General features: G+C 42.0%; 1 protein-coding gene across 6 annotated transcripts in view; it reads left to right on the plus strand.

Annotated features, from left to right (window-relative positions):
• Positions 1–19,818, plus strand: part of ARID1B (AT-rich interaction domain 1B) — a 330,573-nt gene that overhangs the window by 255,153 nt on the left and 55,602 nt on the right. For all 6 annotated transcript variants that reach the window (XM_086745996.1, XM_086745995.1, XM_086745997.1 and 3 more), the window contains 2 exons: positions 7,456–7,635; positions 14,014–14,341. In XM_086745996.1, coding sequence (XP_086602122.1) covers positions 7,456–7,635; positions 14,014–14,341 — 508 coding nt within the window. The remainder of the gene's footprint in view (positions 1–7,455; positions 7,636–14,013; positions 14,342–19,818) is intronic.

Genomic DNA, 19,818 nt, shown 5'->3' on the forward strand with positions numbered 1-19,818 from the left:
TTTTCTGGCTTTCATGAGTAAAAAACTTACTATCAAAAATATTATTTAGCTTCCTGTTAGAGGCTAAAGAGTATGCCTCTTAATTTCTCCTGTGTCAATGGTCTCAGTACAGTTTTTATGCTGCTACCCTGCAGTTGCCCAAGTTGCTTGTCAGCAGAAGTGTGCATTCGGTACCAGGGATATTAGCAATTCAACACCTAAGTATTACCCATGTCAGTGCTGCTCCTTGGGACACATCTAACAGGTTCGTACCAGAGCCATCCAAAGGTATTGTATTGGTGCAGTACTGTAGCTTAGCTGTGCTAAATATGGATCAGAATCTTGTTTGCTATCTGGTTGTGAAGGTGGCGTTGTTTTTTGGTTTTGGTTTGTTTTGGTTTTTACCAGCATGTTAACTGGACAGGGATATTAAGAATTAGTATTTGCATCATGTAGATGAGGTTTACACTGCAAGCTGATCTACTTGTGCTCACCAACCCATCAGCCTGTAGTGTGTATTACTAAGTTGGACGTTGCAGGTATGATGAAAGTAGGTTTCATATGTGCTGTCACCAGTCCAGCTGGGCATATTTTAGTAAGGTTGGCCTCTGGAAAGTGAGAATAAGAGCTGAAGAAAGCACATTATCTTGAACGTAAAGAAACCTTGTGCCTGCTTGCTCTAGAGGCCAATTTTCTTACGCCACCCACATGGTTTCACTTGGTTTACTTGGATTGTATTCCAGTACATGGGTCAAACGTTCCCCAGCTTCTTCATTGCCGTTATTTGTTCAGGCTTGTATAAACTTTTTGGCTGCTTAGAGTTTTTCCAGTATCTAAATCTCTCTCGCTGCGTCCTTTTGAATGTATGTTTTAAGTAGCACCTTAGGGAGGTACCATGCCATTTGCCAGTGACAGTAAGTAGTTTGTGGCCAGGTACCGCTGCGCCCTGTGAGCAATGGCACAGTGGTATTTTCTTAGCTACAGTCTGTAAGCTGCTCTTCTCCGGGTTTGACCACACCATTTGAAGATGCTTGTTCCAGTACCATCAGTTGGTGGTACTTGGGGGTTGCTTGTTCCAGTACCAACATTGTTGTCTATGCATACAATCTGGTTGCATATTTAGGGTCCTGGTATGTGAGGCTTATGTGACAGTAACAAACTCTTTCAGTTGCTAAAACACTTCATTAATGTGTGAATCTTATTCTGGTGGATGTTTCCTCGCAGTGCCCTGAGGTGCTAACTGTGGACACCTTAAGCTGGGCAAAAAACCAAACATGGTTCACCAGTCCAGAGACTTCCCAAACTGTCCTTGCTGTCTGAGAAGGGTGGGCTAGGGAGAATTCCAGCCTGTGATCTTTCTGAGCATCCTGCTGTGCTAACAGCTTGCCAAATTTTAGATGTCCACTGCACAGAATATTGTTTTTCTTTTGGTTAGCTTTACCCTGCCACTTTGTCTCAGGGTTGTTTACGCATGGACAAGCTACATTTGGGAGTCACCACTTTAGATCTGTCTCAGTTCTGTTGTATTCTCTGGTGAAAACCATGAGATAGTGAATGCAACCCAGACGGCTGTCTGAGGAAGGAAAGTCTGCCAAAAACTGTGTCATGGGTGTGCAAACATTTCCCTTTTTTTCTCAAGGGTACTGGCCAGTGCCTTGCTAACATACTGAGCATTGGAAATATGTGTGACTCCCCCCACACACAAGTTTTTCCTTTATAGGTAGTGGAAAATATCTCTCTTCACATATTTTTTTTTTGAGCTGATTTGTAAGTAGATTATTTTTTGTTACTTTTCTCTAATTATTTTACGATTAGTGAATGTATCCAATCTGTTTCTGCTTTTCTTGTTCCATGATTTTCAGAGTAATAAGCCTGTCTAGCCCCTTTTTTAGCCTCTGGCCTTGCACAATGGAAGCTGCCTTATTCCTTACTCAGAAGGGTTCCTCAGTTGTTCTGGTCCCATGCTCTGTCACTAAGCGTGCCTCTCAAGAAACAGCGATAGCCGGATGTGTTTTTTCTGATCTAAATTCTTTTTTACAAAGCACTGTTGCAAGTTGTATCTTCCCTCATTTTTTATTTATCAAATGTGTAATTTAATGATGATCTGCTATCGCTGTGCACTCCAAAGTTTCCCTGAGCTTGAAATGAGTAAGTGTTCCATGTGTTTTCAGGTCTAATTCATTCATGAAAATCAATGCACTACTCCTGGCTAAATCAAAAGACCTCTTTCATTGACCGTGGGTTAAGTGTGTGCTGGTAGACAGTTGCTGTCCATCAGCTGATATGCAATAACTTCTTACTTTGCAGTCCCTCCTTTGTGTTTGAACTCCTGCTTTCCTGGAAAGGTTTTTTCATATTCATGCCAAGACTTTAAAATATCAAAAGAATCCATTTCAGATTTGACAGCAACACCCAGGACATTTGATGGGTGTTTTTCATGGTTAGTACTAAGGAGATAGTATTGAACAAACGGATTATTTTGTATTGGTCAGTGTACAAATGTAATTAAGACAACCTTAGTGCATAATTTCAGGAAGCTTTCATAATTTACTGTCATTTATTTGTTTTGTGTATACATATGGATAAGGGAAAAACAAGATTTTAAACATTTTTACAAAAGCATCGTAAATGGCATTAGCTATATGATGTATGTTACCAAATGTTAGTACCGTATAGGACAACAGAAGCTTCATTTTTGTCTTTTCCATTCCTGGAATGGTTAGGGTTGGAAGGGACCTTCAAAGGCCATCTAGTCCAACCCCCCTGCAAGGAGTAGGAACATCCCTGACTAGATCAGGTTGCTCAGAGCCCCGTCCAACCTGGCTTTAAAAGAAGAAACATTTCTATCATAAGCATTACCTGGTTTATATTTTTTCTCTGTATTTTGCTAAAAAGAAAGAAGACAAGTAAGCTACTACTTGACCATTTTTAAACCTTGTATGTGTGTTCTATTTGAATGTGCATACAAGTTTTATTACAGATATGGTGTGCTGCTTGTTAATAGCATGCTGCTGTGTCATTGAGAAATAAAAAAAAATGCAAAGATGACTCTACAAGTTTAAATTGGGTTTTAATAAAGACAACCATTCTTTAGGTACATAAATGTAGTATAAAAAAATAGCTGAAAAGGAAGAGAATACTTCTGGCAGGCTCACTTTATTCAGCTACTCCTGAAATAGGTTAGTTTGCCAAAATCCACTCAAGTGTTTATAGGTAAGTAATCTCTTGTTGTGATGGCAAGTAAAGCATCATCTGTACCTCTTTTGTCACTAATATTAAGGGAAGGGAGTAGATTTGTTCACTGATGAGCATGTTGTCATTGCAATTTTTAAAGTCTTAACTCAGAGCTGTTTCCTAGCAGTTTAAAAAAACCCCACCTTGTTGTCACAGAGGTTGACATATCAGATGCAATCTGGCTGGTTAATCACTCCACTGCCTTTATTCCAGTGCAGCTCTAATGTAATCCTACTTCCCTTCTTTACAAAAGCAAACTTTATCTTAGATCTAATTTTCTGGAAAGAAAATGTATTTCTTTTTGTATCAGTTACAAAATGGAAGTCGAACACTAGGGAAAATGTGTGTAAATAAGGAAAAATGAATGTATGCCAGCTGCTCCCTTTCATTTCTGATAAGATTTCTTGAATTGATGTTGTTTTCTCTTTATGATGCGAGAATGTTAACGTCTTGACCAGGAACTCCTTTTCTCTCAAAGACATCTGAGCTTCCTGCAAATACATGAAACACTTCAAACTCATGCACTGATCTCTGAACGTTCGCTGGGCTCTCACAGAGGTAGATGAGGATAGACTCCTGTTTGTTGTAATGGAATCCAGATCACAGTAACAACCTGATCTCACCTTCTTCTCCACATCGCGTCTGTAGCTGAAATGACTTCTCTGCTCTCTGGAAGAAAGTTGGAGCATGTCCTATTTTAAGGCTGTGCTTCAGCATACAGACAGCGATAGAAGATAATATGGCACAGATACTCTTCCTGAATTTCAGGCTTCCTTAATTCTTTGCCTTTCTACGCTGAAGAGAAGGTAGCAAAGCCAACCTCATTTGAGAGGGATCTCACACCCTCTGGGATGATGAAACTCATCCGTCTTGTCAAAAGCTGTTAAGATGTCTGTTCCATTCATGTTGTGTTAATCAACATGTCTGTAAACTAAGGCCAGAGTATGAGTTTGAGTAGTATCACACAGTTACCTCTGCTGCTGAATTACTGATGTGCCCCACAGCATGGTTTTGGCCGATGCCTGTGAGCACTCCCTGAGCCACAGCCCAAGGCATGGATGAGGCAGCACAAGTGACTGCACACAGGAGTCATTCGGATAAGACTACCAGGATTGAGTGGAAAAGTTTAGCTGGATGGACACGAGCGTGTCACACCACTCTCCAGACCAGGGAATGATTCTAGTGTGTTTTATTTAAGGCAGTACACACAGCCACACAGTCCACTTCACAGCATCAGAAACTAATTAGGAGAAGTTTCCTGAAGAAGAGGTCATTTGAGTGGAAACATTTATTTCACTTTTTACTTAGTCCCTTAGGAGCCCTTCTGACAACAGCAGAGCTGGCTAAAACTGATGTTCTCCATGTTCTCCATTAGACATTAGTCCATGTTCTCCGTTGTATTCAACAACCAGCAGTCTCTCTGCATCACTACTGGAAATTGCTACAGCATATACAACGATAGCTTTTCAAGGTGTCCTCCATCCTTGTGGTGTTAAGAAAATTACTGCCTGCAATAGTAACTGGGCTGAAAAACCTTTATCACTAGCACAATGTTTGGAAAGTTATTTCGTATAGATTAAAAGGCCCATGGTGAACAGAAAACCTTCACTTCTGTACTAGGTACAGGAGTAACTTTACTGTCTTTAGAATAAAAATCTTAGTGTGACCAGTACAAAATTTTTCAATTAAGTGGGTGCCACAAGTGTGATATATATGGTATATGTGTGTCAGGAATGCGAGCATTTATGTCATAGAGACATATGATTGTATTAGGTTTCTAAATTAATTACAGCACTGTCAGCAGAAGACATAGGCTTTGTAACAAGATTTGTGTGCAGAGTGGAACTGTTATAAAAATTGAGGGGTCTGTTTCAAAATAAAGCCAAGTGGGGAAGGTCTTTCATTTGGAGACTTTCATTTGGAGAAACATGGGGGTTTCCAAGCAGTACAGACCAGTTTCTAAGCCACCATTTCGCCCTCGCGTTAGTTGCTGTGTCGCGTGTCAGCGTGTGTAGTCCAGCTTCCTCCAGTCCGGCTGCCAGGCTTTAACTTTGCAGTTCGGGTGTCATCAAATCCCTTGTCTTGGGGCTTGCACAAAGATCAGGAAAACGCTTCGTTTTCTGCCAAACCATGCAGTTGTTGGAGTTCTAGCACGTTATGGGTTGAGCTGTTCATAGCACAAAAGAAGGGTGTGCAACATATTGGTTTTTGTCCTTACGACCTGTGGCATTGAGCTTCTTGTCTCTCTGACAGGATTTTAGTGGATGGATAGGTATGTTATATAGCAAAGGTTTGTGGAGGGCTCAAAACCTGTTTACATGTGTGCGGACTCAAAGCCTGATCTCTGGTGAGGTACACACCGCCTTTCATTTCTATAACATAGGTACTATCCCATTTTGTACAGCGCTTTGTGACCGGCGTACAAACAGGGAGGCTGACCCGCAGGAAGATGGGAAGGTCGTTGTTCCAGTGTCACCTGCCGTGTCAGTAGCAGCAGTGCTAGGATGAGAAGCGTCCTCTTTACAGTTTAGGATGTGCAAGCTGGGGCTGTGGTCCCCACAGAGAGACCCCTGAGCCTCCTGGTCGTGGGAGCTGTAGCACCTCGGTGTTTTCAGTTATGAGTTTGATCACGTGTCTGTATGTGGCTTTGGAAAAATTACCTCTCTCCATTAATCAGCCATTGAACGTTCAGTCTGTGTGACGTTTGATGCTAACCACGGGGAGGAGATCCCGGCCCTTTAGGAGGGTCATCCTTCTGCCATCTCTCCCTCCTCTGTCACTCACTTCTCTCTGTCTTTCACAGCTTGTCTTTGCCCCTCTCTCCCTGTTTCTCTTTTTTCTCTTTTTCTGATCTTCCCTTCAGCAGCTTCCAGTTGTCCACTCACTGTCAAGGAGTTTTGCTCCTTTCCTTTACTCCCTCCATCATGTAAGGAAAGGCATAAATAATCCTACCAAGCGATGTGTCTCTTGGCTTTCAGCTTCACACCTCCCCACATGCACACTGCTAAAATGAACGGAGGGGAGCAGAAATGGGCACCTTTCATAAATAGTACTTCAGCTCTCTGGGGACTCCAAGCGCAGGTCCCTGAACTACTTGCAGGACGGGCCGACGTGCAGGCTTCCTCATGCACATTGGCTCTCCGGGCAGCAGCGCGCCGTGTCTGCTGCCACACTGGGCAGGGGTGAGCCACCAGCAGCCTCACCTGCAGGGCAGCAGGACAAATGCTGTCCTTCACTAGATTCATGTTTCACCTCACAGAGAAATGTGAAAAGGAAACTTAATATGCAAGCAGAGCAGGGAAGAAAAAAAATAATCTCCTCCAGAAATCAGAAAGAAACCTTGCTATCTCCTCAGCACATCCTCTTCAACATTGAAAGCAGCACTAAAACCTTTCAGGGTAAAATGTTAGAAAAGCAGCATCCCTGCATAGGCGTTGCATGGGCAGGGATTGCAGGATTTTTCCCGGTTCATGAAAAATTAAAAAAAACACCATAAAACCCTCTTTTTCTCTCATTTAATAGACTTAGTTCTGTTCCCTTGTATGAAGCTTCTAGATTTTATAGCATTTCACTAGGTCTCTTGCTGCAGCTTTTGAACCTAAAATTAAATTGGGATTCATTAATACATTTACGAAAGGGAAAAAGGAGAGAATGCGGAGAGAATGCAATCTAGGTGTGCTGGAGACAGACCAGAAGAAAGACCTAGAGCAAATATACACCTCAAAATAACTTTTTTTTTTTTCTGACTGGTATGTAAAGTCTTCACATAAAGGGAAATTTTAGCTTCTGAGAGTTTGTGGACAATAGAAGTATTTACAGTGGATTTCTGAATGCTGAAGTTACGCATTTTGATAGCAACACACAATTTTGGAAGTTATGATACTCCCACCATAAGTCATCGGGCAAATTCCCTACAACTTATTAGGTAATGCAGATAGTTGCCTTTAATTTTTTTTTCCTGAAGATTGTTTTAATTTTAAAATCAGCAGCCATTTGTAACTAAGCAGGACTATGCTGTCTTTCTTTTACAAGTAAAAGCTTTTGAGCCTTATATACAGGTTTTGGTTGTTGAGACAGCTTTGCTGACTTGGAGATGCATTTGTTTCTGTTCGTATCAACAATAGCAGTTTTCTCTGTATCTTTAGTCTGAAAACAACTAAAGAGGATTGGGTTTTTTAAATATTTTTTTAATGGACAGTTACCTGAATATTAATTTTTGCTTTGGCGCTTTTTTCCCTTTAGGTTTTATGGCAGGCATACAGAGGAACCCCCAAATGTCACAGTATGGACCTCAGCAAACTGGACCTTCCATGTCACCACACCCCTCACCTGGAGGCCAAGTGCATCCTGGAATCAGTAGCTTTCAGCAGAGTAATTCAAGTGGTACTTATGGGCCTCAGATGAGCCAGTATGGACCACAAGGTAAGATGCTTGCTGGTAATACATGTGATAATTTTAATATATATATATTTTAAATATATATATATTATGTAGGTAGGTAGGTATCTGATTTCTTAAAAACAAAACCAAAAAACACACACATAACACCCTCCCCCAAAAAAACTAAACAAACAAAACTGTCATTCAGAGGTGGAGATGCACCTTGTGGAAGAAGCTGCTTCTGTTATTAGCACCTTTCTCTGTATAAAAATAGCGGTCTTAAATTGGGCAAGGAAGTGATGAATCTGTTGCGTTGCCAGGGCCATTGTTTAGCAGCCCAAGCGTGTCATCTCTGCGACGAGGCCGTGTTTGACCAAGCGTAGAACAAGGGCCACAATACCGATCCCAGAATAGGGCTTATTTTCTTACACTGAATCCCAAGGCCAATCTGAAATAGCGTGGCGACTGTGAGGGTTAAAGTCTTCTAACGAGCATAATAATACGGTGGCTACTGTGGGAATATAACATTGAGCTCTAATGCATACGGTTTGTGAATCTTAACTAACCCTTCAGACTGAGAGGCAATTCCTTTTATTTTGCTTGTTTGACAGAATTGTTGGAGGACTAAAACAAAAATAGAATACGCAATTTCTGCCCCTGGACATTCATTGCAGACAACCTTGAACTTGTCTATTGTTTTGCCTTTAATGGATAACCTTTATAAAGTATGCATCTGTTTAGGGGTTTAATGAACTTGAAGTCAAGCCACAGAATATATAAGGGGCAGAATTTTCTTTAGAGGTACGTGAAAGAGCTTTTCTATTTCAGCACTTCCTACTATTGCTTTCTTACTTAAAAATCCTCAAAAAGGACTGGAGCCAGCAGTGGGAAATTCTGCAAGGGCTCGGTCGCTTGCCCATGCTAGCAAGGACGGTTATTTTAGTCTCTGGAATTTCTGAGAACTAGTTCTGATGTTTGTTTGCAGGGAGCCTTGCTGCCCTGCGCAATGTTCCTTTCTGTTTCATCTCTGGGTCGCGTTTGTTGCAGTGTTCTGAGCACAGGGCTACAAGCCAAGATTTCCCGGTTTCTAATTTTGGCTCTGCCTTTTACACCATCTTTCAACTTAGGCAAGTAGATTCATTTCTCTGCTTCGCTTTCCTTAACTATAAAATGGGGCTAGTAATGCCTTATAGCCATGTGTGAAGATTAATTACCTAACTCCAGTTGACTGGTGCTCTCCTTTTATTTGGAAAGCATTTTGTGGCCATAAAATGCTGTCCAAGTGCTTATTTTTATCTGCACAGTGAGCAGCTAGCTTAACTGGTAAAAATCCAGTGGATTTATGATGTGCTATTCTGACTTCCAGCTGTACTGCTGCTGCTGAGATTCCGAACCATGGGAATAGTGGTGTCAAGTGCAGTAAAACATTAGCCATCCACACTGATTGAATGGAAGGGGTTTTGTACTAAATCAATGCATTTAAGTAACACGCCAAATACTACTTTCTTTTTTGCTTGAGTTCAGCAGTTCTTTTCCTCCCTCTGTAGATGAAAGTGCCTATGTAATGATTTTATGGGTCACAGTCAGGAAGAAACGGCTATTAAAAAGTGAACTTGAGGGGCAGGAAGAAAATGAGCATCATTGTCATTAACAGGCCGTTTCAGAAGGGTCTGGTGAATAGTGTGATGGATGAAAAGCGTGTTCTCCTGCCAGTTCTTGGAGAGTACCGGTGATCCCATGCACCGGTCATCGTAAAAATAGGGCCCTGCAGACTTTCAGCTTTACAGGTAACAAATAGAGCAGAAAAATAGTACATTTTCACCAGGCTAATGTGACCATTAATAAAATCTGCGGGTGAAGATGGTGATATTTCAAAGTCATGTATTTACCTGGATTTAAGTTTTTAATAGCATTTTTCATTTTTAATGGAAGTAATCTGTAATTGCATCTCTTAACATATCCTCTTACAAAGCACAATTGTATGCTAACAATGATGAATATATAATAAAGTTACCCCGTTTGCCTTTTATTGCCAAAATAACAAATATATTAAAAATTACCTGAGTTGCAATCGACTTCTTAAATTATTAAACTAAAATAATTCTCAAGGATTTTATTTGCTTTCAGTGTTATCTTCACATAGGCCTTCCTCTAGAACATTGCTAAGCATAGGCTGAGTTGGACAGGACTATTTGTATTTTTATATAGGCGTCAAAGCAGTTGGTGACATCAAGCTTTTAGTTTGAATGCTGGATTTCACTGTGCACTGTCCTGAAAACCGTTTCTCAAGGCTGGTGTCCTTTCTCTGCAGTGGAGTTGCTCACCATAGTAAAGACTACACCAGTAAGTCTGGGTTGGAGGAATTAGCTCCCAGTTCATGAGAGCAGAATGATCTGTTTCATGCTTATGGTTGATTTATTTGGGTTTCATGTGTTTACGTGACACTTAGATCTATAATAAGAGTCGAATGTATTTTCCCAGAAGCACTTCTGTACCAGGGACCTAGTCCAATCCTGTGAAGCCATTTCCTACAAAAATTAAAAAAAGGCTTTGGCTCCACACTTCTGTGTGTCTGTGATACAACACAGGAGCATGCCGTACGGAACATTAGTTTAAATTTTGTGTTAAATCCCAATGTTTTCCTGTCCCCAAGAATAATAAAAAGCAGAGCGAGAATGGAAGTTGTTACTGAAAGAAACAGTCTCTTTGGTTTGTGTTTGGACAACATCTAGCTCGGGGGCTAATGAAGCTCTGGTCTATGACCCGAGCATCAAACTGCTGCCACAGCACAATGTCCCTTAAATGCACTCTGGAGAGCAGCTGGATGCTGTAGTCAGTTGGGTCTTTTAAGACTGAGGCAGGGAAAACTTGCTGTGGATCAGTAAAATGTGTCAGAAGTGCATCTCGTTTCCCTAACTTTTCCTACTCAATTCAGCAGAAAAACTGTTCTGTTTGGGTATAACAAAGAGAGAAAACACTACTGAATGTGTTTGAACCACAACCCCAGATCTTCACAATAAGTTAAACTCCCTTTTGTTCAGGGTAAAGTAATATGAATTCAGTATTTGTGCTTTGTAACCTTCAATGTTGGACTCATTTCACAAAAGCACTTTGCTATCTAGCTCCCACTGATTTTAATCCTAGATTTTAATTAAAGTGGTATCTTCTTAAGGATGAGATGCCCTAAGGATGTTGAGAGTCTGGACGTCCGAATCCAGACCCACATATGCAACAGCCTGTGGAGTTAAGACTTAAGTATCAACTGTATCTACTGAAATCGCCTAGATAAAATTTCAGAGAATTCAGGACAATACATTTAAATCGTGTGCGCAAGAAAAACTTGGTGGTTAATTGCACATGTAAAAAATTCTAAAATGATTTTGAGATACTGTTTTTAATGCTGTGAGTCTGACCTGTGTCTCTAAAGCAGAGAGCAAAACCAACAGGTAGTTCTCAGGTTTCTCTCTTTTTCAGCTTGCCTAGAAATGGCAAGGTATCAGAGCACTTTGTTCAGCAAACCTGGACAAAGTGGACCACAGTTTCAGCAGTAAGTATGAACATCTGTCTGTGGCAGGTTGTTAGTAGGCTTTTTTATATTTTATCTTCATTACACTTTCTTTTTTTCTTTCTGATTCCAGTTACTATTTTGTTTTTTTCTCATGCATTTGAGATGTCATCTCTCTGGGTACAATTCTACTCTGCCGAGGGGGAGCTGGAATCAAAAATCCCTCGGATATGGAGGGGAGGAATTGTTGAGTAGTATTGTACAGCCGCTGTTGCCAGGCTTGTACCCACTTGAAAAGTGTGGGCTCTTGGACTTGGCTGCCTGACACGTCCAGCTGATGTGGGCTGGCCTAGCATCTGCTGCATTCATTGTGTTTAATGCTGCATCCATCTGTTTTCTGTCAAAGCCACTGCCAACAAATTACTAATCTATTAGAGAAACATGGAAATAAGATTGCACTCCTTATTCCTGGCAGTTCCTCTTGTATTTTGTTTGGCTTTTATTTTGCCCTCTTTTTTTTGTGGTCTGGGAAAGGTATAAGAATAGTTAGTACTTGAGGTATTGAGGAAATGCTTAGGGAAAAAAAAAACAACATGGAAAAACATTGAAACTTGTTTTCCTTACTGAAAAAATACCACTTCCCTGTGCTCTTGGATGTGTATCTCTGGAGAGGAATGATTAGGAGCTATTTTAACTGAGCCACATATTTTTATGGAGAAGATCCCACTTTTTTTTTTTTCTATGTTCTGCTTACACTGGAAAAGCCAAAACATGAAAGAAGAGGGTTTTTGTCCCAATTCAAAATAGCATCAAAACAGCAATAGTATTTAGCATTGGTGTTTACTCCTCCAAGCACACTGCTGAGCCGTACTTTGTAGACCCTAACGACAAGACAAGTTGGCATTGTGTAAATTGGACTGACGGTAGCTCCCAGTGATGATGGATTCGAGTCTGCTCGTCTAGGGAGGGCATTTGCTTCGCTTTGGGAAGCCGTGTTACTAATAGCATACACATACAATGTGTTAACTGGCTGTGCGTAATCTTTGAGGGCACATACACTCCAACTTGCTGCATTACCTTTTTCTTGCACAAAGCTACAGGAAGCCCAGAGCAACATCCAAGTTTTAGCGCTAAGCAGAGCAGCGTGGAACTAGTGAACTCTTCAGTTTGTGGTCACGTATGTTGGGTCAGAAGTGTGGCTTGAGCAAGACTTAGCAACCAAAACGCTGGCTTGGGGCGATGGCTCGCTGACTGATGGTCAGCTGCCAGCGGCCGAGCCTGGAGGAAGAGGAGGAGGAGAAAGAGAAGTGACAGGGCAGTCTGAAGTCAGCATAAAGCTGATTCTTCAGCCTTTCATCTCTGTTGAAGCACATATTGGTCATCCTTTGTGAATATCCCCAGGCAGAAGCTTGGTTTCTAAACCTGAAGAGAGTTGTTCTTCATTTCTTTCGGAAGCATAGGTTTCATGCGTTCTTGCTGAGGAGAACTTAGAGCAGAGTGAGTCAGTTACCGGGTGGGGAGGAGGGGAGGATTAACCAAAGCACAACAGCAGGAGCGTATGAATTAATTATGTGTGCATTCAAATGATGGATGAATATATTTATTTTAAATATAAATGGGAGTTGCACACCACTGACTCCTCTGCCTGGTAGCTGAGAGCTGAGGCCTGAGGAGAGACGTGGCTGATCTCCACGTTCAGAGGAAGAGTCCAAGGGTTGCTCCTTTGAACGAGCGTGGGAATATCTGAGAGCAGTCAGGAAACTCTGCTCTATGGCATCCCACAGGGAGGGAACGGGTCGCCTTTCCGCTAATGTGGATGAGATGGAAATAAAGACAAGTCAAAACTGATGACTGAAGTAGTGTAATGTGATCCGTTTCCTAAAATACTGTCCTATCATATCTTTACTTTTTTTTTTCTCTTTCTCATGCTGCTTGGCTTTGTTTCTGTAACACTGAATGCTGTACACTCACTTTTTCTTGAGCTTTCAAAGTAATAGGAAAATGGGCACTCAAATGAGTTAAGCTGCTGCAAGCAGAGCAGTTTGCTCCAGTGACAAAGTAGATTGGAGTCAGCCAGATTTTCATGCCATCCTTCATAAGGTGCCTGTTTATATTAGCATCTTTGTACTATTGCTGATTACTCTCCTAATGCTAGTTTTCCCAGAGGAAGTGCACTGTGAGCTACCACCCCTTCTGCTGGCATAGCCAAACTTTAAACTTAACAGGAAGGTGGGACAGCGGAGGAGGGAGCAGGAATGTTCCTCGGGGCCAGCAGCCATCTTCACTGGTCCATGCCAAAGCATCTCTGACACAAATAGGCAGAAGGGTTAGGAGCAAGAAGCCAGTGAGAATAGCCTGCTGCTGAAATTGCAGAAAGATGAAGAATGAGAACATGAAATTACAAAAATAAGATTCTCCCTTGAGCTTATGTAATGGGTTTCTTACATGCCACGTATCTCTACTGCATAAGGCGGTTTTGTACTGTGTGCTGTGTTGTTAACCCTCTAGAGGCTGTGCTTTTCTGTATTTGCTGTTATCCCATGACATGTATTAGGCAGAAAATGAGGGTACATGACAATCAGGCTCATCGGATCATTCAGGTTGGAAGGGTGCTCAGGAGTTGTTCTTGGCTGACCTTGTACCAAGTTGGGGTCAGACAGAAGATCAGAGCAGGTTACTCGTGGCTTTATCCAACTGGGTCTTGAAAATCTCCAAGGAGGGAGTCTGCGCAACCTCCTTGGGCAGCTTGTTCCACTCCTTGTCTGTCCTCATGGTGAAAAAGTTGTTCTGACTTTGAGGCCAGCGTGGTTCACTTTAGTTTACATGTGTAAGTTCTGCAGCTGTTAACTTCCTAAACAGAAATATTTGCTCGAAAGTTTAATGTTTTTCTCTGTGATTTTTATCATTTTGTTCAGGAAACTACTCCAGACCACCGACGTACAGCGGTGTGCCCAACACAAGTTACAGTGGCCCGGGACCTGGCATGGGTATAAATGCCAACAGTCAGATGCATGGACAGGGGCCAAGCCAGCCTTGCAGTACCATGCCCCTGGGACGGATGCCATCGGCTGGGATGCAGAGCAGACCATTTCCTGGAAACATGAGCAGCATGACCCCCAATTCTCCTGGCATGTCTCAGCAGGGAGGCCCTGGGATGGGCCCACCCATGCCAACTGTGAACCGTAAGGCACAGGAGGCGGCTGCTGCAGTGATGCAGGCTGCTGCAAACTCCGCTCAGAGCAGGTATGCATCCAGATGAAAGCAGTTTAAACGAGTAGGAATGTTTTTCTGTCATTTCTGAAGTAACAACACTGTATAGGTGTACGTATATGCATTTATGTGTGTTCTCTCTGTGTCCTTATCTTTGGGAGGAGATGGCGTTTGGGAAGGGAAAACCACTTTTCCTTAAATGTAAAGGGAATGCTTGCTATTGTGTGTTTGAATTATCGTCTCAAAGAGCAGCTCTAACAGTGGAGATGACGGCCACTTCCGGTTTGATCCTTGGCACTGTAGGCTTTAGGAAAACCCACGGGGTTGCAGTGACATCAGGAGTTAAAAAGAAGCCCTCTGCAACTTAAAATTGAGTAGCTAGATACGTATTTTTTATCGCCAGTAGAGAGAGAGCCAACATGTCCCTGGCAGCTTGCCCCTGCCAGAGAGTAAGGGAGCTTATGAAGCTGCCCATCAGCTCTTGCATTTACTGCCCACGTTGTGAGCAGCAGCGCTAATGGCAGTTCTCTTCCACGGGATGTTCTTGTTTCTTGGCAGGCGTGCAGAGGGGGAGAGGAGGGCAGGCTGAGGGGAGCAGCTGGAGAGGAAAGGCAGAAGGAGGCATAAAAGCAATCTGTAGTTGTCTGGAGTTGATAACTGCCACTTACGCATCCATAAGAGAGAACCTGCAAACAAGATTGTGGAGACTGGAGCCATCGTCTGTCTTCTTGTCTCCCCTTCAGGCAGCATAGCTGCATGTTGCTGTTTGTGCATGGATGTTGGCAAAGGCACTTTTTTGTCCGTGGTTTTTCTTAAGATTCCCGAATACTTGCAGTGAAATCATATTTTCTGGGAAATTTTTTGGATGATGTAATGTCCACATTTTCCTGAACTGAAATAACTCCTGGTGTATTTATTATTGTTTTCTGTTGTGAGAATTCCCATTACATTTGAGAATTACACAAAGTTGATTGCAGTGTTCAGGTAAGCGTGTTTGTGTGTGTGTGCGCATTAAGCGGCTTGCATTTATTTTCGTATATACATCCACGGATGCACATACACGCATTCAGATACTTAGCACTCAAGGCCGGTGTTTCTGGACACCAGAGTTGCTCTAATTCCAGGATGCAATGTAAAACTAGAAATGGGAGGCTAATGCGTCCCTCTAGCTGTTGCTTTCTTGTTTTGCAAGTTTGGAAGGCAGGTGGCTTCTAGTGATAAGCAATAGCAAACTTTTAAAACAATAACGGTAAATTTTGTGTACTTTGTGTTCTTGTTCAGTAAAATAGACCCACGCTCCCTTAAAATAGGCTGTGCTTCAGCAGATATCTGAGAACCAGCAGTCTCCTGCTTGTGTTGGTTGTTTTAACAGACCTGTCTAGTAGGATTTACAAAAGTCTACTTCTGTCTGTCTGGTTTAGGCTATAAGCTAATAGGTCAGGCACGATAGTGTGTGGTGTTTGATCGAAAACTAGGTTAAATGATTACCACTCCTATTTCACACCTTCCCCCCAAGTCAGTTTTGTAAAACTGCTTTTGGTTTTTAGCTTTGCCAGGGCAAAACTGCACCATCACACATTGCCCGTTCTAGTGATCCGGCACCTGTGGAAGGGCCCTGCAGTCATCAAATCTCTACTGCGAATCCTGGCAAAAGGGCTATTTATAAATTGCACATGGAGCAAAACCTGTCACACCCCTCTGATGCCAGGGAGTTGCAAGCACGCTGTTTTCCTCTCTGATCTCAAGTCAACTGTAGGGGAGAAAGCATAGTGGCTTTTGGCTGCTCCTGCAAGTCCTCCATGCTTGCCTGTGGAAGAAGTGCACTTGACAGTGGTTCGTATTTGTGATACAGAGCGCACCCAAAGAGGCTGTTCTTTTGTTCCGCTTTAGGCCACCATACGTTAGGTCGCCTGCTTATCCCAGCCAGTCTGGGGCTGGCAGACGCCCCATGTTTTCTTCACAGCACCCTAACTATGGCCACGCTTAGGCTCCCTTGATGCACCAGCCTGACCAGTACGGGTAGGTAGCAATGTAAACTGGGCTTGCTGTGGGACCTTGGCAGTTTTCTTTGATGTTTATGAACATGCCATCTGGCTCCTGAAGGAATATAAAAATCATGTGAAAGACACACAAATACTTGCATCATAGAGGGGATTTTATTTTTTGTTTTCTTTTTACTAATGCCACTGTGACAGTAGAATGAAAATCTGCATGTCACTCGCTCACACACCTGCATGGCTTTTGGCATGGCTCCATTTCTTCTGCCTGACAGAGAAATGAAGAACCTCATCAGTGAGAAAGAATGAAATCCCTCCTCCCCCTGACCCAGACATCGTCTTTCTCCCCTCATTGTTGGTGTTCTTGTCTTGCAGCAGTGCTGTGCAACCCTGTTTTCTTGACTTGGTGGTGGTATTGTCATTGCTGCCTGGGCAGTGAGCTGCAACCCCCAAAGTATGATACCTTTGTGAGAGGTGGTGTACTGCAGGAGCGGTGACAGAGTTTCTTAATAGGATTTTCAAAAAAGTTTTATTACACTGTAATTGAACGTGAATGTGTTTGAAAAATTTCACTTAGTCTCTAGAAGAATTTTTAGGAGCACTAATTATTGAGTGCAAAACATTTGCCTGAAATGCAGCTACTGTCCTCTCACCAGAGTTCTTCGCACTGTGATTTCTGTAACTATATCATAAATTGCAGCACTGGGAGAAAGTGTCTTCACTGGCTCCCAGCCCATTGCTCCCTCACAACCAAGTCCAGCTTCGCCTGAGATTCAAGTTTCATAGACTTCCCTGCCATCATGTTATTTCAGTTGTTACCTCTGTAGGAAATTTGTAATACCCAAATTACTGCTGCCTTTGTGGTTATTAACAAGTTTTAATTACCAGTTTTCTGTAGCTGCTTTTGTTTATTTGGGTTTTTTCCTTAATAACATCATTCATATATATGCATATTAAAAAGTACAAAGCAAATAAAAAGAAAAACAGAACACAAGTCTACTGATTCTCCTGTTCAGAAACCAAAAATTAGCGAAATGGGAGAGCACTTGCACCTACTGTTTTGTCTAACTGGAAGGACATCCACTGTTGCATGCCAAAGTGCATGAATAGTATCCAGCCTTTTTCTTTGAATGTCTTGAGTTTATAAGAGTCAGCTGTGGGGTTCAAAAACTGTTGGGTTTTTATTGGTATAAAACACATCTCTCTATGTAGAAATAAGAAGAAAATGAAATGGTTGTGTCAGAGTCGTGGTTACACAGCAGTATTTCTGTACAAGTTGGTTGTGCTCCCCTTCAAGGTCAACTTGTTGGATCAGTAGCCAAGTATCAATAGGGGAGAGAAATTTATCTTCAGCTGCTGATCCACAGGATCTATCCTTTACCAGCTCAGGAGTCTCATTTAGACATAGAGAGCTGGTTTGCCTCTGCCTTGCCAAGCCGCACTAAGTAGCTATATAAAATGAATTTAAATGGCATGCATCAGAACAAAATCACTTACACTAGGGCAGAAAATCAATGTTTGTTAACCAAGGCTGAGTGACCAAGATCTGAGTGTCAGCCAGTTATACCTAGGTATCATCCTCAGTGCAGACCACCACCCTTGTAATTAGAGAACATAAAATCATATAAATAAAAGTGGTGGCTGAGGAAGATACTAGGTTTACACCATTTGAATTAGCCTTTGACCTCACCTTGAGACCTGTTCTATGTTAGGCTTACAGTAATTTCTACAGCTACAAAATACCTCCCCAGTTACCTAAAATCTTACGATGTGCTGGTCTGTCTTCTGCACACATGCTGGTGTTTCCCAAATGATATCTAGCATGTCAGGCTAAAGAAAGTAAAGGTGTTTTTAAGACCTTTCCATTGAACTGGCAGTAGCTGTGGTTTCACGCTACCCGGGATGTTTATGCTCGATCTGGGTAACAGGATACAGCAGGCAATGCCAAATTGCTGTCTAATACCCTGTATAGTAATCCCCCTTACTTTCAGGAAAGCAGTATGAAGGAACTGCAAGACAGTGTTTTCCTTTTTATATCTGTCTTGGTCTCAGCACACCCACTGCCTGGTAAGGACTGTATACTGAAAGACCTAATATAGCTACGGAACTCTAAGGAAAGACTTTTGGCCGAGACTCCAAGGCCTGGTTCTGCTGCTGGAGGTTAGAACCCAGCAGAGGCCTCAGAGGATCAGGTGGTTCCAAAAAATAGTCTTTTATCACACTATTGTTCTTAAAACAATACATGTATTTAGAGTGATAGATCAGTATGTGTGTATAGACCTGCAAAGTACTAAGCCTTCAGAAGAAGCAAACAGTTTTCAGCAAATGAGATAGCGTTTTCCCTGTTGATGTGAAAGGCAGCAAATTTAGCCAGTATCTTCTAGGACCAGGCAATTTTGCATTCCTTAGTTTGTAGATGCCCAGCTTGAAACTTTTCAGGACTCTGTGTTCACTGTCTGTGCGATTTTTTTTCCTACAGTAAGTGCCAAGTGCACACTTTTGAAAGTTGATTATTAGGTTGACACCTGAAGTCAACAGATGTTTTTGGAGCTTGATGCTTGTCATCGTCATTTTCAGCATCTCTCCTGTGCGCAGTGAGTGTCATTCTAAGCATGTCTTCTTAGCAGCTGACGGTGTCACTGTAGTATATGGAAAGGTTAAAATGTAGTTGTGAAATAGTTGGGTTGCATTCTGTTAGCAGTGAAGCCTTAGGAAGACATAATTCAGTACTGGCTGGCGATAAGATACACATTCAGCTGGATGCTGAAATGAGCCTCTTGCTGGTGCATCTACAGTTATCAATACCTGAACTAATTACTATGTTAGTTAGTATTTAGTACCATTATATTGGTATAGTAATACCTCCTACTACTGTAAGGAGCAACCCTATCTCTGAAGGCATCATCTTTGACCTCAGTGTACTGTACCTTAATATGATTCTCAGGATTGTGTGTTGCAATTTTGTAAATGAAAGTAATTTTTATTATAGATTGGATTAATTTAGAATTTGGTGTCATTGATTTTAGAGGAGGCGATTTAGATATAGTAGTTTCTTAAACTGAGGAATTGGGATCCAGCTGAGCTGTTTGCAGCCTCTGACCATTTTAAATCCTGGTCATTAGGTTGCTGAATTGGGGTGAATATTTACAGTACCGTCCGCTGCTCCCCGTGCCACCTGAGGGATGGCGTTCTTCTCTATAGTAGTGTGTGGTGTTGCATCACTTTGACATACTTTTAGGCACTCCAGAATGTGGTTCTGGTTCTAAACTGCTTAGCAGCTGGTTAGATACTACAGCCTCATCATGGTGAGGTCAGAAGAATTTAGGTAAGTTTTCATTCACTCCTGAATCTAATCTTCAAAAGCTGCACTGATACTAGAGAATTTCTGGTTTACAGAAAAACAATTACAATTAGTGTAAACGAGTTTTAAATGTGCGTTCTATGGGTCTTCCTTTCAGTCTGTTCAGTCTACGTACCCGTGCACACTTGCGCACATAGAGGCAGACTAACCTT

The sequence above is a fragment of the Chlamydotis macqueenii genome, chromosome 3, assembly GCF_036417535.1.
Source record: "Chlamydotis macqueenii isolate bChlMac1 chromosome 3, bChlMac1.mat, whole genome shotgun sequence".
In the NCBI taxonomy this organism is placed as follows: Eukaryota; Metazoa; Chordata; class Aves; order Otidiformes; family Otididae; genus Chlamydotis; species Chlamydotis macqueenii.